Source organism: Triticum dicoccoides, chromosome 1B (assembly GCF_002162155.2).
Source record: "Triticum dicoccoides isolate Atlit2015 ecotype Zavitan chromosome 1B, WEW_v2.0, whole genome shotgun sequence".
NCBI lineage: Eukaryota > Viridiplantae > Streptophyta > Magnoliopsida > Poales > Poaceae > Triticum > Triticum dicoccoides.
This window is the reverse complement of record NC_041381.1, coordinates 696,911,156-696,936,823: the sequence shown is the minus strand read 5'-3', so window position 1 is coordinate 696,936,823 and position 25,668 is coordinate 696,911,156. Positions and strand designations below refer to the sequence as shown.

The 25,668-nt window shown below is 48.7% G+C and overlaps 1 protein-coding gene across 1 annotated transcript; it reads right to left on the bottom strand.

Annotated features, from left to right (window-relative positions):
• Window positions 1-9,922: 9,922 nt before the first annotated feature.
• LOC119349800 (putative disease resistance protein RGA1) lies at window positions 9,923-20,738 on the bottom strand. Its single transcript, XM_037617887.1, has 3 exons — window positions 16,996-20,738; window positions 10,464-10,547; window positions 9,923-10,362 (listed from the first exon to the last, which is right to left on the bottom strand). The coding sequence occupies exons 1-2, from the start codon at window positions 20,609-20,611 to the stop codon at window positions 10,483-10,485; spliced, it is 3,681 nt and encodes a 1,226-aa protein (XP_037473784.1). The 5' UTR covers window positions 20,612-20,738; the 3' UTR covers window positions 9,923-10,362; window positions 10,464-10,482.
• Between the last annotated feature and the right edge of the window lie 4,930 nt (window positions 20,739-25,668).

The window sequence follows — 25,668 nt, the reverse complement described above, 5'->3', positions numbered from 1 at the left end:
CTTCGAAAGAGACACCAAAGGAAAATATCCTCCAGTTTTGCTTTGCTCCACTCCTTCTAACAGATTTGCACGAATAGTAGTTCCATAGCAAAGGATCCCTGAGGGATCGACATGAATGTAGAGTAACAAAGTGATGCGACGAGTGTACAACCTCTGTGGCATAGCCTTGTGGACCTCAGCATCATTGGGTTGGACGTGGAGGATGGTGATGCTTGTGTGACTGTCGGAGGCGGGGAAGAAGATCCGAGGCCTCTGGAAACGGCACCGAGGGTACTGGTCTGCTGTGATGGATGGTTCCGTCGTTGGAGCAGCCCCGATGAGGTGTACGGCGACGAGGCTGAAGCAGGACAAGACAGACAACGTTAATCTGAAGTGGGACCCTAATATCATTTGCGATAGATGATGTAAAATACATCACCAAAAAGTGCTAGATGTAAAACACATCAGCCGCGCCACGGCCGCTCCGACAGATGCTGTAAGTACCGTTCACTCTGAACTTAACTGAAGAGAATGAACTTTACAGTCGAAACTGAATTTTACTGTCGAAATTGATTGAACTAGTAGCGGAGCATTGCAATAGATGTTTAGGGCGTTCGAGCACTAGTAGCAGAGAAGCAGTGATCTAAATCAGTAGATGCTCGAGCAGGGAACGCACTAGCAGAGAGCAAGTCGTGCAGTTGCACCGCGAGCGAGTGCTAAAGCGGCAACTCCTGTAGCTGCCGAAGGTCGTGCAACAGCAGCAGCAGCAGCGCAAGCGAGAGCAAGAGCAGAGCAGCAGCACGAACGAAAGCAAGAGTAGTGCAGCAGCGCGACCGACAGCAAGAACAGAGCCACAACGCGAGCGAGAGCCGGAGCAGCTGCAGCTAGTGCCGTTGTGGAAGTCGCCGCCGAGGAAGCAACGACATGGGGGAGAGACGCCGTGGATGATGTGGCCTGCGACGACCCGTCGATGGAGACCCGCCATGTCTGCTGGGTATCGAGCACCGGCAACCTCGTGAGTTCGAATAAAAGATAAAATGCAGCGGTGAGTGCAGAACCTCCTTGATGGCGCCAAGTTGGCCTCGGCTTTATCAGAGGAATTGGTGAGGGTGCCGCGGTTCCGGTGGGGCAGGTCAAGACGGCGCTATGGGGATTGAGGTGGTGCGATAGACGAGGCGAACGTCGGTGCATCTCCTTGGAGGTGGAGGACGGGGCGGCTAATCCGGTGGGACGACGAGATCGACGATGGATCCTCATCCAGTGCGGTGGGTGAGGGAAGGCGAGCTGTTGTGGTGGACGACATAGACGGGGAAGAGTCTCCGGCTGGGCAGCGGTCGGAAGGCCGATGGAGGAGCATGGGTTTTGATGGCCTCGGTGTATGAATGGGGGGGGCGAAGGTGGAGGGGGAGCCAGGCTTAGGAACCCCGTTAAACATTTTCAATATCCTCAAAAACCTAACAGAAAAAAAGTTACGGGGCTTTCAACATCTAGAGGTAAAAAAATTCAAAAATTTCAAACTTACTAGTGGCGCACCGTTTTCTAGGTGTGCCACTAGTAACAGGAAAAAAAATTGGTTTCGATATTTTTTTGGATTTTTTTTTTCAAAAAATGATACGTAATATGACCGACAAGTTTGAAATATTTTTCAAAATTTCGTCATACTCGTGAACAAGAACAAAGTCCTACACATCAACAAGGTTTAATAGGATTGATATGATAGATATATCAACAAGTGCCTGTTAAGTGAGGTGGTGCTAGGGTTGGATAGAACTGCAAACTTAAGCGTGCTCGGGCTGGAGTAGTGTGAGGATGGGTGACCTTCCGAAAAGTTTGACCACTTAGTGTGATTTGACTTGAGATTAAGCATATTGACCCGAGATTAAGCCATAGTGACTCGAGATTAAAAAATTGAAAAAAAAATTGAAAAAAAATTGAAAAAAAATTGAAAAAAATGAAAAAAAAATTATGAAAAAATATTAGAAAAAAAATTGTTAGTAATGGCTCACTTCTATGTGGTGCGCCGTTACTATCTGACTTGGTGCACTGTCTTGTGCGCCATTAGTATTTAATTCTAATGGCGTGGTGCTAGTGGCGCACTAGTAGTGCGCCATTAGTAGGCAAAAGTGGTGCGCCACTAGCAGGCCTTTTCCTAGTAGTGTTAGTCCCCACTCTTTAGTGCCGGTTGCCGAACCGGCACTAAAGGCCGTCACGAACCGACACTAAAGGCCGGTTCTTCACTAGTGAAGGAGTTCACAACAGTACCTAAGTGGTGATTTATTTTCTTATACTAATGGAGCTTACGAGTTTTCTGTTGAGTTTTGTGTTGTGAAGTTTTCAAGTTTTGGGTAAAGGTTCGATGGATTATGGAATAAGGAGTGGCAAGAGCCTAAGTTTGAGGATGCCCAAGGTATCCCAAGGTAATATTTAAGGACAACCAAGAGCCTAAGCTTGGGGATGCCCCGGATGGCATCCCCTCTTTCGTCTTCGTTCATCGGTAACTTGGAGCTATATTTTTATTCACCACATGATATGTGTTCTGCTTGGAGCGTCATTTTGTTTTGTTAGTATTTGCTTGCTGCTATTTATAATAATGTTTTGCATCTCTATTTTAAATAAAAGTGGCAATGATAGCCTTTGCCATGCTTATTTTGCAAGTATACTTGTTGCTGTTTGAAAACAGAAAGTTTATCGATGTTGCAAAAATTCCCTAGAAAAGTCAGAATGTGATAAATTGTTGAAACTTTTTGCAAAATAAGATCTGATAAATTTTCTACAGTGTAGTAGTTTTCTCATAATTTTTGGAGTTAGGGAAGTATGATGAATCTTGCATTCTTTACAGACTGTACTGTTTTGGCAGATTGCTATTTATGTTTGCATTGTTTGCATATGTTTTCTTGTTTAATGATTCTATTTGAGGATAGGAGTATTAAATATGCAGAGGCATTTAGTATGCAATGTTGAATAATAATTTTAGTGCTTTGTTATAGTAGAAAATGATAAGGTTTTTGCATTGGTTTATACTAACTTATCTCACGAGTTCTTGTTGAGTTTGGTGTGGATGAAGCTTTCGAGATTTAGGAAACCGAGATATAAAAGGAATTAAGGAGACACAAAAGCTCAAGCTTAGGGATGCCCAAGGCACCCCAAGATAATATTTCAAGAAGTCTCAATCATCCATGCTTGGGGATGCCCCGGTAGGCATCCCACCTTTCTTCTTCAACAATTATTGGTTAGTATCGGTTGAACCTAAGTTTTTGCTTCTTCACATGATGAGTGCTATCCTTGAAATGTCGTTTTATTTTGTTTTGCTTGCTGTTTGAATAATATCCCAAGATCTGAAATTCTTAAATGTTAGAGAGTCTTCACATAGTTGCATAATTCTTCGACTACTCATTGATCTTCACTTATATCTTTCAGAGTAGTTTGTCATTTGCTCTATGTGCTTCACTTATATCTTTTGAGCTAGATAGTTTCGCTCTATGTGCTTCACTTATACTTTTTAGAGCACGGCGGTGGCTTAATTTTGTAGAAATTGTTGACCTCTCATGCTTCACTTATATTATTTTGAGAGTCTTTTAGAACAGCATGGTATTTGCTTTGGTTTTCAAATTAGTCCTAATATGATGGACATCCAAGTTGGGTATAATAAAAACTATCATATAGAAAGTGCATTAAACACTATGATCAATTTGATGCTTGATAATTGTTTTGAGATATAAAGGTGGTAATGTAAGAGTCATGCTAGTTGGGTAATTACGAAATTGAGAAATACTTGTGTTGAAGTTGGCAAGTCTGTGTAGCATGCACGTATGGTAAAAGTTGTGTGACTTGCATGGGATGCTCTTTTAATTGTCTTCCTTATGTGTGGAGGTCGGGATCACACGATGGTTAACTCCTACCAACCCTTCCCCTGGGAGCATGCGTAGTAGTACTTTTCTTCGAGGGCAAGTAGACTTTTGCAATAAGTATATGAGTTCTTTATGACTAATCTGAGTCCATGGATTATACGCACTCTTACCCTTCCATCATTGCTAGCTCTATTATGCCGCGCAACTTTCGCCGGTATCTTGCACCCATTATTTACCTTCCTCAAAACAGCCACTATATCTACCAATTATGGCTTTTCCATAGCCATTCCGAGATATATTGCCATGCAACTTTCCACCGTTCCGTTTATTATGACACGCCCCATCATTGTCATATTGCTCTTTGCATGATCATGTAGTTGGCATCGTATTTGTGGCAAGGCCACCTTCATAATTTTTCGTACATGTCACTCTTGATTCATTGCATATCCCGGTACACCGTCGGAGGCATTCACGTAGAGTCATATTTTTGTTCTAAGTATTGAGTTGTAATTCTTGAGTTGTAAATCAATAAAAGTGTGATGATGTTCATTATTAGAGCATTGTCCCAAGTGAGGAAAGGATGATGAAGACTATGATTCCCCCACAAGTCGGGATGAGATTTCGGACTTTATAAAAATAAAAGAGGCCAAAGAAGCCCATACAAAAAAAGAGTGGCCAAAGAAGCCCACCAAATAAAAAAAGAAGGAAAAATAAAAGAAAAGAGAAAAAGAAAAAAAAGAAAAAAATGAGAGAAAAGAGAGAAGGGACAATGCTACTATCTCTTTTCCACACTTGTGCTTCAAAGTAGCACCATGATCTTCATAATAGAGTCTCCTATGTTGTCACTTTCATATACTAGTGGGAGTTTTTCATTATAGAACTTGTCTTGTATATTCCAGTGATGGGCTTCCTCAAAATGCCCTAGGTCTTCATGAGCAAGCAAGTTGGATGCACACCCACTTAGTTTCTTTTGTTGAGCTTTCATATATTTATAGCTCTAGTGCATCCGTTGGATGGCAATCCCTACTCACTCACATTGATATCTATTAATGGGCATATCCATAGCCCGTTGATACGCCTAGTTGATGTGAGACTATCTTCTCCCTTTTTTTCTTCACAACCACCACCCTATGCCACATATAGTGCTATGTCCATGGCTTGCGCTCATGTTTTGTGTAAGAGTTGAAAAAGCTGAAGCGCATTAAAAAGTATGAACCAATTGCTTGGCTGAAACCGGGGTTGTGCATGATGGGAGTATTTTGTGTGATGAAAATGAAGCATTGCCTAACTATATGATTTTGTAGGGATGAGCTTTCTTTGGCTATGTTATTTCGATAAGACATGATTACTTGTTAGTATGCTTGAAGTATTACTATTTCTATGTTTTATGAACTTTTATCTTGAATCATTTGGATCTGAACATTCATGCCACAATAAATAAAATTACATTGAGAAATATGCTAGGTAGTATTCCACATCAAAAATTCTGCTTTATCATTTACCTACTCGAGGACGAGCAGGAATTAAGCTTGGGGATGCTTGAAACGTCTCCAACGTATCTATAGTTTTTGATTGTTCCATGCTATTATATTATCCATTTTGGATGTTTATGGGCTTTACTTTACACTTTTATATCATTTTGGAACTAACCTACTAACCGGAGGCCTAGCCCAAATTGTTGTTTTCTTGCCTATTTCAGTGTTTCGAAGAAAAGGAATATCAAACGGATTCCAAACAGAATGAAACCTTCAGGAGAGTTATTTTTAAAATGGAAGCAATCCAGGAGACTTGGAGTATACGTCAGGGAAGCAACAAGGAATCCACGAGGCAGGGAGGCGTGTCCTACACCCTGGGCGCGCCCCCCACCCTCGTGGGCCCCTCGTGGCTCCCCTGACCAACTTCTTTCGCCTATATATGTCCACATACCCTAAAAACATCGAGGATCACAATAGATCGGGAGTTCCACCGTCGCAAGCTCTGTAGGCACCAAAAACCTCTCGGGAGCCCGTTCTGGCACCCTGTCGGAGGGGAGGATCCCTCACCGGTGGCCATCTTCATCATCCTGGTGCTCTCCATGACGAGGAGGGAGTAGTTCACCCTCGAGGCTGAGGGTATGTACCAGTAGCTATGTGTTTGATCTCTCTCTCACGTGTTCTTGACTCGGCACGATCTTGATGTATCGCGAGCTTTGCTATTATAGTTGGATCTTATGATGTTTCTCCCCCTCTACTCTCTTGTAATGGATTGAGTTTTCCCTTTGAAGTTATCTTATCGGATTGAGTCCTTGGATTTGAGAACACTTGATGTATGTCTTGCCGTGCTTATATGTGGTGACAATGGGATACTCACGTGATCTACTTGATGTATGTTTTGGTGATCAACTTGCGGGTTCCATAACATTGTGAACTTATGCATAGGGGTTGGCACACGTTTTCGTCTTGACTCTCCAGTAGAGACTTTGGGGCACTCTTTGAAGTTCTTTGTGTTGGTTGAATAGATGAATCTGAGATTGTGTGATGCATATCATGTAATCATGCCCACGGATACTTGAGGTGACATTGGAGTATCTAGGTGACATTAGGGTTTTGGTTGGTTTGTGTCTTAAGGTGTTATTCTAGTACGAACTCTATGATAGATCGAATGGAAAGAATAACTTCGTGTTATTTTACTACGGACTCTTGAATAGATCGATCAGAAAGGATAACTTTGAGGTGGTTTCTTACCCTACCATAATCTCTTCGTTTGTTCTCCGCTATTAGTAACTTTGAAGTGACTCTTTGTTGCATGTTGAGGGATAGTTATATGATCCAATTATGTTATTGTTGTTGAGAGAACTTGCACTAGTGAATGTATGAACCCTAGGCCTTGTTTCCTAGCATTGCAATACCGTTTACGCTCACTTTTAGCACCTGCTACCTTGCTGTTTTATAATTTCAGATTACAAAAACCTATATCTACCATCCATATTGCACTTGTATCACCATCTATTTGCCGAACTAGTGCACCTATACAATTCACCATTGTATTGGGTGTGTTGGGGACACAAGAGACTCTTTGTTATTTGGTTGCAGGGTTGTTTGAGAGAGACCATCTTCATCCTACACCTCCCACGGATTGATAAATCTTAGGTCATCCACTTGAGGGAAATTTGCTACTGTCCTACAGACCTCTGCACTTGGAGGCCCAACAACGTCTACAAGAAGAAGGTTGCGTAGTAGAAATCACCATGGTCCAGCTTGCAGCACATGACGTCGGTCTCCCTCCTCCGAAAAGGTGATGACGAACCGCCCATCTTCGCTTTTGACCCGCTGGGCCACCACCTCACCGCGCAGCCGCCAAGGCCCTTTCAGCTCGTTGACGACAGCCTGGGGCTCAGCCAGGTATGGTGAAAGTACCCGGCGTACCACTAGCTTGTCCGCCACCGCCCGCAAAGCCGCCTCCATGTCGATGACGATCCACTTCTCGTTGATCAGCCTGGCCTTGCTGTTCCTACGGAGGGTAGGGGGCGTTGTCTCGTGGCAGCGAAACCAATGGAGGTCTTCGGTGTAGCCAGAACCAGGCCACTCGGACCCCCTACAGCGGCCTTGCCTTTCATCAAGGCCGGCGAGGCAGTGGTTGTCATCGGCTCACTGTTCACCGCAACCTGCGAGGTCGGCACCTCCTCCATCAGCCCGTCCTGACCGCTGCAAGGCCCGGCCGCAGCAGCCTGAGCATCTTGGTTCTTCCCAGCCATAGCCGAAGGGGAGCCCTAGCCTGTCATGTTTCCCTGAAACAAACGAACAACAGAGCGACTGGAAGCAACGACTGAAGATTGCGACCCAAAATCGTGCTCCGCTCCCGTGAAATAAGACTCACCCTCCTCAAATTTCGTCTCCAAATCAAAACTAGTAATTCCTTAATTTAATTTCGCACAAGAAACCGATCTATTTCCAAATCCCCCATTCACCGGGTTGTTGAACGCACTCGAAACTGCCCCTTCCTCTCCCCAATTACTCACCAGGTTGGCCTCTAATGGAGAATCCGGATTCAACAAATCCAGTGCGACCGCCTCAATCGTCGCTATAGCTCTCCCTTCCTTCAATTGGGAATCCTCTCGATCTAAATTGAAGAAGCCTTGCATCCTTTGCCGAAGACGCGCTCTCCGAAGGATCTCCCTTCCCCGCCTCCTAAAGATGCTCCACTCGTCGCTGATGTGGCCATCCAACCTCCGCCGCTCCTCGCGGCCTGACCCGACGAGCGCCAGGGCCGGCGCCGCCGCCATTTCCATCACGAGCGAGTCGCCCTGGGCGGCGCCAGAGCTCCTCTCTGAAGCGTATTTGTTTTTGGGTGGTGATCGTGTTAGGTGGATGTTCAACATTAATTGGTCCCCACTTAAAATATTGTTATATCAAAACAGTGTTTGAAGGATAACACAATGGACCTTCGAGATCTGGTGAGGGATTGTTGAAATATAGCCGATATAACAATTTCAGAAAAATCTCCAAGGCCCATGTGGTTGTCATGACTAGGTGGTGAGAAGTTTAGTACCACCCCAGACATGAAGGAAGTTTTGTACCTCCTTAAAAGGGATGAAGGAAGTTTTGTACCTCCTTAAAAGGGATCCTCTTCCACATCTTATTGGAGTTTGAGAAGAGGAGTGGTTCACGCGCGCTCCTTCTCCGTCGCTCGCCATGCCTCCCCACCAGCGTGTCGTATTTCGTGATCATGCGAGCCGAACCGAGCTGAGACCTATGTCATGCGTGAGCTTAATTTTTGCCGGTCAAGAATGGAATATTAATTCGCTGTTAATGCTCCCTACCCAACCGCGGCTATATATTGAAGGCGTCAACAACCCTAGCCGTCACCCAGATCAGATCACATCAGCTCTACCTCCACTTGCACTACCCCCACTATGATTTCTCTCGCTCCTGGTGCTTCCGGCTATCCCATCCAATCCCGTCCACCGCATGCACGGCTGTATGGGAGAGCAGGGCTCTGGAACCCCGCCTTGCGATCCTGCATCAGGAGAAGGGCAGTTAGGATTTTCAGGAGTGTCTCCCACGCAACTGTTCGCCGCCGTTCGTCTTCGTCCACTACTTCGTCTACGTCCTTCGTCATCAGCATGTCCATTGAAGCCGAAAGGAACGTTGTTGCTGCTACTGCGGAGAAGAAGTCAGACAAGGAGGCTGCCGCCGCGACTTCGAACTGGCCAACCAGAGGGAATAACTCATTTATCCCTCTCCTGTTTATTACTGTGTTGGGCGTATTTACTGTATTTGTGTAGTATATATGCATGTGCCTACGTGGTTATATATCAGTACGAGTTTAATACTGCCAACGACATGTTCATGATTTTAAAAACAAATCGGTTTTTGTTTAAGCATCAATGCTTGTTCTAAGAGCAGAGATGTCTAATTAAGTGTGTGTGCTATATAATTAAACATGATTGTCAAGCTGGTGAAGCAGAGGAGAGTCTTCAAGCTCACTGCTGAATCCCAAAGAGCTTCCTTGTCACGCATGCAGTTTCACTGTGTTTTTTCCAGAAAAATAGCAGGGGAGCTTCTAAGATTCGTTTTCATTTGGGGGGGTAGGGAAACTGCTGCCAAGATTCACTGGTCAAAGACAAAACGATACAATGAGCCACCAAAAGGCGACACAGCCAAAAGTTAAAAAAAGAAAAAGAAAAGAAGAAGTAACGAACAAACGGGACGTGGGGGAGGCATGCGCTCAACCTAAGTAGAACGTTGGCTAAAAGAACAGCCCGGCCCAAAAAGGAGCTGCCAATGCAAAACATAATCTGAGATTATTACTTGTAAGTAAATAAATGAAAGGAGTTCTCACTGACTCTTTATTAACGTTGTTTCGAGCAATACAAACCATAAGAGCAAGGGAACGCGAGATTCTTCAGTCTTCACTCTCTTGTTCAACAACATCATGAGCTTCGAGAAACAACCTTCAATAAATCGCATTACGAATTCACTATATACGTCAAGTCGACTGGCTGAGCTAATCATCCTCTATCACGCAATGCCCAGTAGCTACCTAACTGTCACCATCTTCTACTCTACGGGATACTGCAGAAAAAAAAAGGAGAAATGACGAAAAAAGGTTTCCCTCGCTTTATTTATATTATATAAAGCAACCACCGAACACAACAAGGTACCAGCACGAGTCCAGCAGCAGTTCAAAGAAAGTACAAAACAAGGGAGTCCAAAACGAGAGTGCAAGATAAGCTGGGGTCACAGCACAACAACCCCTACAGAACTGGATTAAGAAAAAAACAAAGGAGAAATGAAATACCAATAGCATATACCAGCCAAATACCAGCCAGTACCAGCCGAAGAACGAAGACAGACGGCTAGCTAGCACAGGACTGCAGGTGTACCTACTCAGACATGCTTCTTCAGAGTTTCAGCGTGGCCTTCCCCGGGTTCGACCGGCCTGTTTCCACAGCAAGTTACGAAGCTGGAAAACAGAACAAGACCTTGCACCGATATGATTCCCTTCAAGAGAGCTACCATGGATAGTGTTGATCATATGAATGAGTAGTAGCATCCTGCAAGGGATTGGATTCACAAGTTCAGCCCAATAAAGACGTAGACTTGTAGTAGAATATTAACTGCACCCAAGATGCATACATTGACCCCGGAAACATACATATTAGGCTTATCTCTATTCAGTACTCTCGCCGCAGTCCAGGAATAACATATTTCCAAGATTTTGGTTCCCATAGTTTAGGCCCTGTACATAGAAAACGACGTCAGGCTATCTCTATGAATATTAACTGCACCCAAGTCAAATTACAGAACCATACAAATATGCAAATGAGACCTTTGTATTGGGAGTAAACTGCCCCTCTACTGATAAAATGACAAACTTTGTTCAATTGAAAAGAGAGATACCAAATGTGTTTCTCGTAGGACTAGGGTTACTACCAGCTCTGCTCCTTAGGTTGTAGGGGCAGAACAACAGAGGTTGGGGGCGAGGGCGCAAGCTCCGACGCGTCGGCGCCGTCGCGAGGAAGGAGGAGGGCGACGATGGTTAGGGCTGGTGGCGGCTAGGGTTCCGGCTCCTCTGGGAGCCGGGCAATAGGATAGAAAATATCTTTATTGCTTAATCTCCAAAAGTGTTTTACAACTAATATTTATAACCTCGAAACGAATAGCCTAAGATAACTTGTGGGCCAAGCCCCTAACTACTGCCCAGTGGGCCTCCTCCGGTTATACGTTAAACCGGTCATAACATCTCTCCCCGCCTACACAAACAGCTCGTCCTTGAGCAGAAAGTCTGGATAATGATGGCGGAAGTCATCACGTGGCTCCCAAGTAGCCTCCTCCACCGGAAGGCCCGCCCACTGGATCAAGACGAACCACACCCCGCGACGGAGCTGCGGCTTCAACACCTTCTCGGGCTCCTGAAGAAGACGTCCATTGGTGGTCAGAGGAAGCGCGGGTGGAGCCGTCGGTGGCTCTCCACGAAAAGGCTTGAGCAGCCCCACATGAAACACGTCGTGGATGCGAGCGCCGGCCAGCAGCTGAAGGCGATAGGCCACCTGCCCGATGCGCTCCAAGATGGCGAAGGGCCCAGCGTAGCGAGGACCGAGCTTGCGCTTCGTGCGCGGGTCGAGTGTCTGCGTAGAGCTGTGGAGAAGACGCAGCCACACCCAATCACCCACCGCGAACTCCACCTCGCGATGGTGGTCGTCGTAGTAATGCTTGGCCAGCTGCTGGGCCTGAAGGAGACGCTGACGAACCTCAGCAAGCATCTCGTCACGGGTGCGAATAAGGTCGCCCGCGGCCTCCGTACGTGCCGTCGCCGGGTCCACCGGCAAGATAGGCGGAGGCGGCCGACCGTAGACCACCTCAAATGGTGCCGCACGCAGGGCGGAGTGATAGGAGGTGTTGTAGCAGTACTCCGCCCACGCGAGCCAATCCACCCAAGCTCAAGGCCGATCACCTGTAACACAGTGTAAATACATGGCAATCACCTTGTTAACCACCTCAGATTGGCCGTCCGTCTGGGGTGGAAGGCCGTGCTGAAGCGGAGCTTGACTCCCGCCATCCTGAAGAGGTCGCGCCAAACATGGCCCATGAACACCGTGTCGCGATCACTGACGATCGAAGAAGGAAAACCGTGCAGACGGACGATACCGTCGAAGAAGGCATGGGCCACGGACGCGGCGGTGTATGGATGCCCCAGCGCGATGAAGTGAGCATACTTAGAAAAGCGGTCGACCACCATGAGAATGACCGATTTGCCGCCCACCTTGGGAAGGCCCTCGATGAGGTCCATGGAGATATCTGCCCAGACCTGAGATGGCACGTCCAAGGGCTGAAAAAGACCAGCCGGCCGTAAAATCTCCGTCTTGTTGCGCTCGCACGTCATGCAAGACCACACCCAATCACGGACCAGGGCGCGATCACCAGGAATGTAGAAGTCGGCGCGGAGATGATGGAGGGGTTTTTGCACACCCTCATGGCCAGCCGAGTGGGCAAGCAGCAAGACCTGGTGACGGAGATCATCATGCACCGGAACAAAGACGCGGCGCCCATGGAGGAGCAGGCCGTCGGCGAAGCGCCAAGGCTCCTCCAGGTCGCCGGTAGCCAGCTGCTGCTGCAGGAGGACCGCGTCAGCAGCGATCGCCGTGGCCCGGCGAATGTCGGCGAAGAGGCCGAAAGTTGGCCCTGAGCGGATGCACAGCGCCATCCCCTCCAAGTCGCCGGTGGTGGAGTCTAGGTCGGCGTCGCGGCGGGACAAGGCATCGGCCACGATGTTAAGACGACCCGGGCGGTACTCGACGAAGAAGTCGAAGCCGAAGAGCTTGCTAATCCACTGGTGCTGCGGCACGGTCGAGAGCCTCTGGTCCAGCAAGAACTTGAGGATGTAGTGGTCCGTGCGAATCTGGAAAGACCGGCCCCATAGATAGGGCCGCCAATGGCGCACCACCTGCACCAAGCCAATGAGCTCCCGCTCGTACACCGCGAGCTTGAGATGGTGCGGGGCGAAGGGCCGGCTGAAGAAGGCGAGAGGACCATCGTCCTGATGAAGCACGACGTCGAACCCTGCACCCGAGGCGTCGCAGTCCACCACGAACGGGTGGTCAAAGTCCGGCATCTGAAGAATGGGCCCCGTCATGAAGGCCCCCTTAAGGGCCTCAAATGCTGTCATCGCCTCCTCGTCCTAGGCGAAGGCGTCGCGGTGCAACAAACGCGTGAGTGGCGAAGCAATGAGGCCGAACTCCCGGATGAACTTCCCGTAGTATCCGGCGAGGCCGAGAAACCCGCGGAGAATGTGGCGTCGGCTAGGCGGCGACGGCCGCCACCTTGTCGGCGTCCATAGCAACCCCGTCGGCCGAGATGACGTGGCCCAGGTAGGCAACCGAAGGTGTCCCGAACAAGCACTTCGAGCGCTTAAGATGAAGATGGTGCGCCCGAAGCTCGTTGAAGACGATGGCGACGTGCTGGAGGTGCTCTGCCCAAGACGCACTATAGATCAGAATATCATCAAAGAAAACGAGCACAAACCGATGCAAGTAGGGCCAGAGGACGTCGTTCATCAGAGCCTGGAAGGTCGCCGGGGCGTTGGTGAGCCCAAAGGGCATCACCAAGAACTCGAAATGGCCGTGGTGAGTCCGAAACGCCGTCTTGGCGATGTCATCCGGGTGCATGCGCACCTGGTGGTACCCCGACCGGAGGTCAAGCTTGGTGAAGAAGCGCGCCCCGTGTAGCTCTTCTAGGAGCTCATCGACCACCGGAATAGGGAATTTGTCCTTAAGTGTGACATCATTAAGGGCACGATAGTCGATGCAGAAACGCCACGTGCCATTCGACTTGCAGACGAGAAGCACTGGCGCGGTAAACAGCGAGGTGGAGAGCCTAATGATGCCCGCCACGAGCATGAGCGCACACTACCGCTCCAACTCGTCCTTCTGCAGCTGCGGATAGCGGTAAGGACGTACCACCACCAGCGCGGAGCCCGGTAGAAGATGTATACGGTGATCATACGCCCGGGCGGGCGGAAGCCCCTGCGGCTCGGTGAAGAGGTCGCCGTGCTGCTGCAGAAGGTTCTCCAAGAGCGGGTGCTCGGCCTCGGCGGTGGTCGCGGCCAGCTGAAGTGGTGGTGCGGGTGCGGCGCCCCCAATGTCGTCCCACCAAACGCGGCGGCCCAGCCGCCAGAAGGTCATTGTCAGCGCGTCGAAGTCCCAGAGAATGGGACCAAGAGTTCGCGAGAAGTCGACGCCGAGGATGAAGTCGAAACAGCCCAAGTCGATGCCGGCGCAGGTGGTGGTGAAGTGCTCGTCGCCGATAGTGATGGGCATGTCGCGGGCGAGCCCGTGGCAACGTAGACGGTCGCCATTAGCGACAGTGACCCGCAACTACTCCCCACCGGTCGGCTGTAATGCGCGGCGCCGCATGGTGGTCTCCAGCAGGAAATTATGCGTGGAACCTGTGTCCAGGAGGGCCACCAGGCGCTCGCCATGGATCATGATGGTAAGCGCATCGTCCGTTCATCACGGATGTCGGCCAGCGCGTGAAGCGAGACAACGAGGGCGATGGCCGGAGCGGGCGCGGGTGCCGGTGCGGGCTCCGCGAGGGCTGGGGCGTCGTGGCCATCCTCCGGGGTGTCATCCTCGGTCTCGTCCGTCGTCTCCAAGTAGAAGAGGCGCAGGCAGACATGGCCCGGTGCATAGGGCGCATCGCAGTTGAAGCACAGTCCCAAGCGCCGGCGCTCAAGCTGCTTCCCCTGAGTAAGGCGCCTGAACGGACGCGTCGGGGCCGGGGTGGCCGCCGGCGCTACGATGGACGATGCAGGTGTCGTCGTAGGCGGCCGGGGGGTTGTCGGCCCCCACGGGGCGCGGATGGCCGCGTCAACGCCTGGGTGCGCTGCTCGAACGCCCGAGCATAGTACATGGCCGTCTGAAGGTCTTGGGGCCCCATCATCTCGACGTCCACGCAGATGTGGTCGGGAAGGCCGCCGACGAAGAGTTCCGCCCGTTGTAGGGCCGTCACACCTAGCGCGTGGCATGCCAGTGCCTGGAAGCGGTCGGCGAAATCCTGCACCGTGGAGGTGAAAGGTAGGCGGCCCAACTCGACCAAGCGGCTCCCGTGTATCGGCGGTCCGAAGCGAAGAAGACACAGCTCGCGGAAGCGATCCCACGGGGGCATGCCGCCCTCATCCTACTCGAGGGCGTAATACCATGTCTGGCCGGCCCCGCGGAGATGGTAGGAAGCCAGCCAAGTGCGCTCCGAAGCCGGCGTGCGCTGCCCGTGGAAGAACTGGTCACACTGGTTGAGCCAGTTAAGCGGGTCGTCCGAGCCATCGTAAGTGGCGAAGTCGATCTTAGCTAACCGGGGCGGCTGCTGGTGGGGCGTGCCCTAGCCCAATGCCTTGGCGGTGTGGAGGGCTGAGGACGGCGCACGGTCCATGGTGGGAAGGCCGGCGTAGGTCCCCGTGGCGCCCGATGCCTCGGGCTACAACTGGGAACCCGACGGCGCCCGGGCCTCCGTGTAAGGCGACGGAGGCGACGCCCCGTGGAGCCAGCCTGGAAGCGGAGACGGGGACGACGGGAAACGGACCTCCTGGATCGGGAGTCCGCCCGGTGCGGACCGACCCAGGCTAGGGCTGGGCGGTGGCGGTGGCGGCACCTGCATTGTGGCTGCCGGGAGGGACGGCAAGGCGGGGGATGGCGCGGGCCAGGCCGGCCACTTCGGGCCCTGGGCGGCTCCTGGCGCCGCGAGTGGCGCCGCGAGCGCCAGCGTCGGCCACTAGGGCCAAGGCGGCGTCGAAGCGGCCGGCGATGGGAGCGCCGGGTATCCCCTGGTGATGGCTGCGGGGACGGAGTACCACGGCAGTGTCGGCTGTCCCGCGGGAACGGCCGGAGGTAGCGGCGGGGGCGGCCCGTACGGGCTAGCCAAGTAGAGGCATATGCCCTGGACCGCGACGACTAGGTCATTGAGCACGCCGGCTGTCGGTGTCAAAATCGGCGGATCTCGGGTAGGGGGTCCCGAACTGTGCGTCTAGGCGGATGGTCACAGGAGACAAGGGACATGATGTTTTTACCCAGGTTCGGGCCCTCTCGATGGAGGTAAAACCCTACTCCTGCTTGATTAATATTGATGATATGGGTAGTACAAGAGTAGATCTGCCACGAGATCAGAGAGGCTAAACCCTAGAAGCCAGCCTATGATATGATTGTTGTTCGTCCTACGGACTAAAACCCTCCGGTTTATATAGACACCGGAGAGGGCTAGGGTTACACAGAGTCGGTTACAATGGGAGGAGATCTACATATCCATATCGCCAAGCTTGCCTTCCACGCCAAGGAAAGTCTCATCCGGACACGGGAAAAAGTCTTCAATCTTGTATCTTCATAGTCCATGAGTCCGACCAAAGGTCATAGTATGACAATCCGGACACCCCCTAATCCGGGACTCCCTCACCGGCCATGGCCTCTGGTGAAAACTGGTTCGGCATGGGGGGAGGCGATGGCGGCGAATTTTGGACGGGGGGCGGTGGCTGGCCCTGGCCCGGCGTTGTGCCGGGGGCAGGGGTGATCGGCGCCGATGGGAGGGTCAGCGAGGCCGTGGCGCTCGGCGATGAGGCGGCGGCGGCGGTGGATTTGGTGGCAACGGCGGTGGGGGAGTTGGTGGGCAGCGGCGGTGGTGGCGGTGGCAGCGGATTTGGTGGCGGCGAGGACATGGTCGAAACCCGGGTACCTGATACCAAATTGGTAGGACTAGGGTTCCTACCAGCTCTGCTCCTTAGGTTGTAGGGGTAGAACAGCAGAGGTTGGGGGCGAGGGCGCGAGCTCCGGCATGTCGGCCCCGTCGCGAGGAAGGAGGAGGGCGGCGATGGTTAGGGCTGGTGGCGGCTAGGGTTCTGGCTCCTCTGGGAGCCAGGCAATAGGATAGAAAATATCTTTATTGCTTAATCTCCAAAAAGTGTTTTATAACTAATATTTATAACCTCGAAACGAATAGCCTAAGATAACTTGTGGGCCAAACCCCTAACTACTGCCTAGTGGGCCTCCTCCGGTTATACGTTAAACCGGTCATAACGGTTTCCAAAAGTGAAAACATAAGGAGTGTTGAATAAAGCTTCAAACTGCAAGACATACATTTTGCAACACAATCTGCAAAGGAAAAAAAGAAAGAAACTAATAAATGAAGTAAAGGAAATTGCAAGGTACCTTCATCAGGATTGCTTAAACCCGCACGAGATATATCCTCGTGTTCAAGGCTATCTCGCCGTCGTTGGAGGTGTGCATAAAGTGGTTTTATATTTACAGCTGGGCAGTATTCAATTATGATCCTCTCAAGGGCTGAGTAGTTCCCAGTACTACCTGGTACAGATGCCAGTTTTTTGCATCTCAGAAGGAATAATGTCTCCAGTAAAGGTAGGTCGCCCAAACAATCCAGTGACTCCAGCCCGTTGCAATTCTTAATATTCAGACACTTGAGTGTATCCAACTGCACTGGCATAGAATGAATCTTGTTACAGTTGCATAATCTTAAATACACCAGACATGGCAATGGATTAATTCTGGGTGAAGCTGGTGGCTCTGGAATACTTTCAGATGCAAGGTCATTGCAGTGTTCCAATGATGCTGCTGTATTGAAGTGTTGTGGACTCTCTAACTCATTATCCTGCCCCACTATAAACTCAAGACTAACACACTTATCAATGTTCAGAGTCCTGAGAGATGGTGGGAGCACGAAAAGCTCTGTTAAGTTTCCACAATTTCTTATGGCTAGTATTGTTAAATTTGGCAGGAATTGAGCTCTTTCTCGAGTACGGCAACCTTTCACCTGGGTGGGGCCTATTAGCTTGCTACACTTTTCAATGAGCAGAATCTTGAGTAATACCAAGCTCTGGAACTCTTCTTCAGGCCAGTAGACGAGTGTATCACAAAAATTTATATGCAACTTCACAAGCTGACCAAACCATTTCCACACCCCAACTGCATGCTGCAATGGACTTGATGGGAACAAAAAGCTGCAACCAGTCAATGCCAATTCTGAAAGAGATACTTCAGGATCTCGATCAAGCTTCGGTGTTGGTGCTGCTTCTGTATCACGGACAATCACAAATAACTCGGACAAGCAAGACATGTACCTGGATACTAATATTGATAAGGATAGTTGAGCCTTGTCTTCTTCTAGCCGTACAACTTTGACTTTTGGTGCTTCAGGCAGAGTTGTCAGCTTTGGGCAGTTCTCAATTCGAAGATTCTCAAGAAGAGGAAATTTTAGTTTTTCTCCTTCTGTTGCCACCCATCTCTCAAACAATTCCAAATTTGCTAATCTGAGATCCTTTAGTGCTGGAAATGCTGCAGATGAACTGTTACTGCATAGGCTTTGCAATTTGTTCAGCCTTTTCAAAACGAGAACTTCAAGGGCCTTAAATTGATCGAATTGTGGAAACTCCTTGCACATTGTACAACCATCTAGGTGGAGCCCGGTCAAATGCTGCAGAAAAATAAGACTTTTCACCCATGTCGGGAAAGTAGTACCTCCGTAGGAACATATTCCTAGAAACTCTAGCGCAGCATGAGGTTTAAGAGCATCAAGCACATTCCTATGCTGATCCAGTTCGTCAATGCAATCATCACCCCATACAAGAGATAAGTGTGTGAGTTTCTCCTTATTTCCAAGACTGGATTCTTTAGCATGTTCTTCAGTTACATATTCAAGACAAGATAGCTCTAATTCACCACCAAGATTTAAGTCCCGTAGTTCACTGATAGTACAGCAACCAGGACTAGAACTCGCCACAAAATATGTTAGAGTCTGTAGAGAAGTGAGTTGCCAGAGGTCTGGAGGCATGCACTTCAATGATGTGCATCCATTAGTATAGAGGTGGCGGAGATTTGTCATATACTTCATATCCTTTGGAAGTTGACCAAGTTTCTCGCAATTGGAAAGTTTAAGAGTTTGTAGATTATACATTATGCTTATTTCCTTGGGAAGCTCTTTGATAAACTCATTATTTGAGAGATCAAGATACCTCAAGTGCTGCAAGTGCTTTGGTCGGAGTGGAAGTTTTCTCAATTTAAAGAGTTGCAGTGCCCGCAGATGACTGTGCTTTGACAAGTATGGGGCTGGACCAAAAGCTTTATCATTTGTATACAATATTGTCCGGAGAGCTGGAGACTGTTTCTTTAGATAATCATGCGAATGAGTTCCAGTGAAATGATATGATGAGAACAGGTGGTGAGTAGCGCCAGCTGACAATAGCTCCTTTTGATCAGGCCTATCAACTATAGTAAGACAAGATTTTCCCATAACAGACAAGGCAATATCATGCATAAGATCATGTATTTTGCATACTGTTCTAGAACGGAGCTCACTCTGTTTTTCCTTAAGATGGGATCGCTTGACATCTTGAAAAAATGACCTCCAAGTTAGCTCGTTAAAAATTTCTCTGCCAACCTTTTCAAGATTGTCGCCTTCTTTAAGTGGTATGAAATCATGTGCCATCCATAGCTGGATTAAAATTTCCAAATCAATCTCATAATCTTTTGGAAAGACTGCACAAAAAGCAAAGCACTGTTTCAAGTGTGATGGCAAGTCATCATAGCTGAGCTTGAGTATAGGTAAAATTTCTTTCTTCGCATCGCAGCTATTGCTTCTGGTTAGTATGTTCATCCATTCTTTCATGCTAGTCTTGGTACTCAGCATAGATCCAAAGGCTTTGGCAGCTAAAGGAGAGCCCCCACATCTGTCCAGAATCTTTTCAACTGTGTCACCTAGCTCAGCAGCGTTTGGCTTTTGCGAAAAGAATGCTCTACTCTCAAATATTTCCTTCAGAAATACTTTAGGTAGCTTTCCAAGATCATGACTATTATCAATACACATCTTCATAATTTCAGCTACTTTCTCTTTACGAGTGGTCATCAGTACTGCACTACCCTTGCAACCATGCTTCAGACAGGTCCTCAATTTTTTCCACTTGTCAGCATCTTCATTCCATACATCATCCAACACAATAAAGTATCTCTTCCCACTTACTTCATTCTGAAGGTTCTGCAATGCCTTGTCACGATCATTCTCATTGGTCTGACAGATGCTGTTTGCAATCTTAACAACCTCAAAATCATCTGACACACAACACCATCTTCGGAGCTGAAAATACTCCTTGATTGCAGGGTCATTGTAGACAAGCTGAGCGAAGGTGGTCTTGCCCAGCCCACCCATTCCAACAATGGGAAGGACAATGAGATCGCTCCCATCGCTAGCTTGACCAATTAATATACTCACAATCTTCTTCTTCTCTTCGTCTCTAGACCTACTAACAATATCCTCCTCGGAGTCAATTATTACAGAATCTGTGATACGCCACTGCTTGGATGGTGGTGCTGGCTGCAGGTGTTTGAATCCAAGGGTATTCATCTCTTCGACAAGGACCTCGATGATGCGTACAATCCTGCACAACTTCTTGCCCATCCTGTAACGAAACACAATGGGGTTGTGAGCAGGGAAGAGGCTTACAATATCAAAGCCAAGCTTCTTGTAGTGTCCCTTCTCCTTGGCGCCACGCCGGAGAGCCTCGTACTTGAACTCGTCGAAGACATCGTTCGCCTTGCAGGCCACCTTCTTGAGCGCTTTGAGCCAAGCGCTTACCCCAGAACGGTAAGCTACTTCCTCCTCCACATCTTCAATGATGTTCAAGATGGCCGGAAGCTTGCGCTCAAGGATCTCACGCTGCTCCTCCATGCCATCCATGACCTTGTAGCGCTGCAGAAGGTAGCTGGACACCTTATCCTTCAGCATGGAGATCAGCGGCCCTACTGCATACTCAGCCATGGTTGCTCCCAACTCACACAGCACACTCAGGGAAGCACAAGCCTATGTAGAAAAGAAATGGTATAAGAGGTGGTGCTTGTGCAGATCTAAATCAGGGAGAACTAGATGAGCGCGCGTTGACGGACTTTCCCACCGGGCAGTGGTTGGGGGCAGGTGAGCGGAAGAAAATCCTAGTACAAGACAAGACCTGCTCTATTTTTTTTTCTGCAAAGCTAGCGTGTCGCGATTATCCACCAACTCGATGTGGATTCCAATTTAATTAGCTCACCAACTGTGCTCTGCGTTGGTTATTTCTAGCTTGGACTCATAGGCCTTCCTGCTCCTTGTTCACTAAGACAAAATATTTTGTTGCCAGAAGTCGTGTGCTGCTCATTTAATGGAACCATGTGAAAATAGAAGAGAAACAGATGGGTTAAGACTTGAGAGAATGTTAAGCCGTAAGTACTTTGAGATTAAGACTGCCACTTGTCATGGTCTAATTTGCAGTAAAGAAGAGCAGTCCTATATGTTTTTTATTTCATGGCAGTATGATTAGTCTGGGAGATCGAGATCTCAAGCCAATAAGATCCATCATTACCATGTGACAAGCTTTACCTTGAGCTACCAACCCTGTGATAGCAACTTAGCAAGTGTGCTCATAGAAAAATGCACTCAATGTCTCCACTCGAAGTTAATTAATCAGTGCCCATCTCGAGAGCAATGGAAAAATATTACTGTTATAACTGATGAGATAGCCATCAACGAGTTATTTACTGACGTAAATATCATCGCTTTCGATGTTTTGGGTTTCCAGAAATTGTTCGTGTTCACGGTTTCAGCCCTATTCTGGCATGTCGACAAATATCGGCGTTTTCGAAACCATGACACTGTATGGCTGCCCGTAGAAAACAGGATTATACCAGCAAGTCAGCATGTACCAGTAGGGAAGGGAGAAGATCATTCACACAATATGGTTGCCCCTCGTAAGGCCATAGCTAGCTTCAGTCAAGGCATCTCTAACTGCAAAAATTCTCACTACTTGTTTTTCTTTTCCTATTCAGATTTTTCTTAGCACATAACTCAGCAAGAAAGAATGCCAACTGCATACTCAGCCATGGTTGCTCCCACAGCTCCCAACTCACACAGGGAAACACAAGCGCTATGCAAAAGAGAAATGGTAAATGTGGTTTGTGGTTGTGCAGATGTAGATCAAGGACAACGAGATGAGGCGTGTGTTGACTGCCCATGGGGGTGGGGCAGGTGAGGGGAAGAAAAACTTAGTGTAAGACAAGACCTGCTCTCTTTTTTCTGCCAGGCTAGCAGGCCACGAGTATCCACCACTCTCGGTGTGAATTCCAATTGAATTAGCTCGCTCGACTCTGCTCTGTGTTGGTTATTTCTTGCTTGTACTCATCAGTGTTCCTTGGGCCGCCTTCTTCAGTAACACAAATTATTTTGTTGCTGATTGAAGTCATGGACTCACGGCAGAAGTTGTGTGCTGCTATTTAAAGGAATCACTGGTAAACAGAAGAAGAACAGATAGGTTAAGGCTTGAGAGGAAGTTAACAGATCGTGTGTTGTTTTAATAGGGGTCCCATTTGATACAGTTAAAAAACAGTTATATATGCATGATTGGTCTGGGACATCGAGATCTCAAGCCAATAAGATACATCATTACCATGTGAGAGCTTTGCCTTCAGCCACTAACCATGTGATAGCAACTTAGCAAGTGCGCTAATAGAAAAATGCACCCAATGTCTCCACTTGCAGTTAATTAACCTGTGCCCATCTCGATACCAAGATTAAGATATCACTGGCACTTGTAGCAAGAAATAGTTATTTATTGATGCAAATATCGCTGTTTTCGTATCCCACGGGTTTTGGGTTCCAGCAAATTATTTACGTTTAGGGTAGCAGTCTAGCAGAGATGGGTAGGGGCTGTTGACACAGTATGGTTGCCCCTCATAAGGCCATAGCTAGCATCAGTCAAAGCATCTCTAGTAGCAAAATTTACACCAACTAACTGCCCAAAGTAGAGTGCCAACACGAGTGCTTGTTATTCTCTTCAAACTTGTTTTCTCAGTTTTGTACATATCTGAGCAACAATGCCAAAAGCACACAACAGCTAGCACGTAGATAAACCACAGCGAACACCACAAAGGACTGAATTTTATTAGTAAGACACTCCTACCTGTCTCTCTCTGTCTCAGGGGCATTTTGTCGAGCACATGGAGCGCACTCCGTTGCCCGCGCACCAAAGAGGAGAGCACGCACCTTCTGCGGAGAGGCTCAGCGAGCAGAGGAAGGGCTGGTGCTTATCAGGTGGCGCGGGGTAGGCCGAAGAGGCGGGCGCCGCGCTGGCAGTGGAGGCATGGCGGCCGGCATGGGAGCGCGCGCGCCCGGCCGACAAGTCCTCACTGTGGAGAGTGGCAATTTGGACATGAGCGAAAACCGTTTTTTTTTTTTGGCTAGCGATCTGCGCCGGCGCACCGGCCTAACCGTTGGGCCGGTCAGCCCGCAGCCGTCCGATAGGCCTACTAATAACCGTTCGATTACGATCTAATCTTCATCTTCGTTCACCTCTCGCCCCGTCTTCGTCAAACCAACACTGCCCGCACGTTCTCCGGCCGTCACTGCCCTCGTCGCCGGTCGCCGTCGCTGCCCTCGTCGCTTGTCGCTGTAGGTTGCCGTCGCTGCCCTTGTCGCCGGTCGCCTTCGTCGCTGTCGGTCGCCGTCGCCATCTTCGTGCATGCAGCAGCCTGCTGCCGCGGTTGCAGCTCCCCGTGGCGACGACCGTAGCTCCGGTGCGGCGGCGCAACTCCGATGCAGCCGGTCATCCTCGTCGCCGGTTGCAGCATCAAAACTGGCATAGTCGCTTACAACCAAAAAAGTGGTGGTAGCAAAAACCAGTGCCGATTCCAGCAAATCAAACACACCATGGAAACAAAAAAAAAGAAAATGAGGCATCAGTTCCAGCAAAAAAACTCGCACAGGGTGGCAAAAACATGATACGGTTGAAGCAAAACCAGACACCGGTTGCAGCAAAGTCAAGACGCCGGTAGCAAAAAAATGGGTTGTTTCCAGCAAAATCCGAAGACATTAGTAGCAAAAAATAGGGTTGGTTGTAGCAAAAAAAAAAAACTGGTTGCAGCACCAGCGTCGGGCCGTGGTCACCACCGTCAGGCCTGGTCACCACCGCTGTGGGATGGCCCCCATTGGTTGTAGCTTTTCTGTAAACGATTAAAACTTTTTTTGCACATACGATTTCAAAAGCTTTCTCTGTTGAACGGTTGCAACTTCGCTGATTGTGCAGAGTTTGGTTGTAGCTTTCTCTCTCGAAGGTTGAAGCTTTTTTCCTCTACGGTAGAAGCTTTTCTGTAAATGATTGAAACTTTTTTTTTGAGCAGCGCCTGGGTGAAAGCTTCCTCTATCGTTAAGTTGAAGCTTTTTTTATCAAAGGTTGTAGCATTTTCTGTGGACGGTTGTAGCTTTCTTCGATAGCACCGAAGGTTTGCAGCTTTCTGTATATATGGTTGAAGCTTTTTAATATAGAGTTTGAAGCTTTTTTTTAGCGGTTGCAACACACGGGGGTCTGCGGCAGGTTCTGCAATGCCTCGCCTGTAGGTTCGCCGGTATATGACACCCCCGGCAGCGGCGGCCATGGGTGCCAGCACCGCAGCATCGCCGTGCACTTCCCAAAACAGCACTCGCTCGTACCAAGGTGCCACCGTGGTCGCTACGCAGCTACTAGGATCACCGGTGAGCTCCGAGTAGATGTGTGACGCCGACGGCCGTGTGACCGCCGCCGCAGATCTGCAAGAGGGGGGAGGGGGGAAGTGGGCAGATGGTGGGAGGGAGGAGGTGCGGAGGTCGTCCATGGCATTCTCGGCAGCAGCCGTGGTTTGCACGGCGCGGGGGTAGCGGAGAAGATTGGGGAGAGGTTAGCGATGGGTTCGGCCGTGCGCAGACCAACGTCGTGGGTCAAGCATCTCGGGTGGGACACTCGCACCCCACGTGTCGCAGCTTTATTCGCTGGGAGCGTTCGCGCGTGGAGCGACCGGCCGAAGCGTTCGGCCGGCGCACCGTGCCTAAACGTTTCCCTTTTTTTTCCTCTAACTAATAACGTGGATTTAGATTATGTGTACATGCTATATTTAGATTACATAAATCTGAACAAATTTTACAAAATTGGACTTTACAGCAGCACTTAAGAAAACATATACAACGCATTTTGAAAGAAAGGAATTACTTGCATATTTATTTTACATTTAAAATGGGGCTAAATAGTTCTAAGGCACTGTTTAGATAGTCGTGTTCTTTTGAAATACACCTATAAAGAATACAGGTCTCAGCTCATCGTTTTATTTCCATTCAAGATTTGCTAAGCAGTCGGTAAGATACAGGTGTAAAATATACACCTCTGTATTTAATTACAACCAATCCAAGCGCAGCCTAAGGGCAACTCTAACGCACCAACCTAGATGGACGTGAATTTTATTCACTTTATATATGTTTCAGTTGCCAGTTTGGCCGACGTTCGCCTCTATCTGCATGTTTCTTGTCGGTGTGTCCAATTGGTCGATCCATTTGATATGTCCCGTTCATTCTTTTAATTACCATTGGCACCCAAAAAACAAACGAATCGAATTAAACATTACTGAACAAACACATACTTCCTCTCTTAAGAAATATAATAGCCGTGTAGGTGGTGTGCCCATGGCTTTGCCCTCTTTTTTATGGTGCACGTGTAGTTTCGTCCTTGATGGCCATCGTGCACATTTTTTGCCCGTGTCCTTGTCGTACATGTTTTTTTGTTCTTGATGGTCGTCGCGCCAATGGTTTTGCCCTGCTTATCATTGCGCGACTGGGGGTAGTAGTTTACAACTCAAATAAATAAAAATAACATGATTTACATCCAAATAAATTTAAAATTGTACCAAATACATTGAAAAAAAGATACCTATATTGGTTTTCCTATGTGAGTCCACGTATGCTCAATCAAAACATCTTGAAGTTGAATGTGAGTTGTCCAATCACGTATTTTTTGAAACTAAGTGAACTGTGCAAACGTTGTCGCT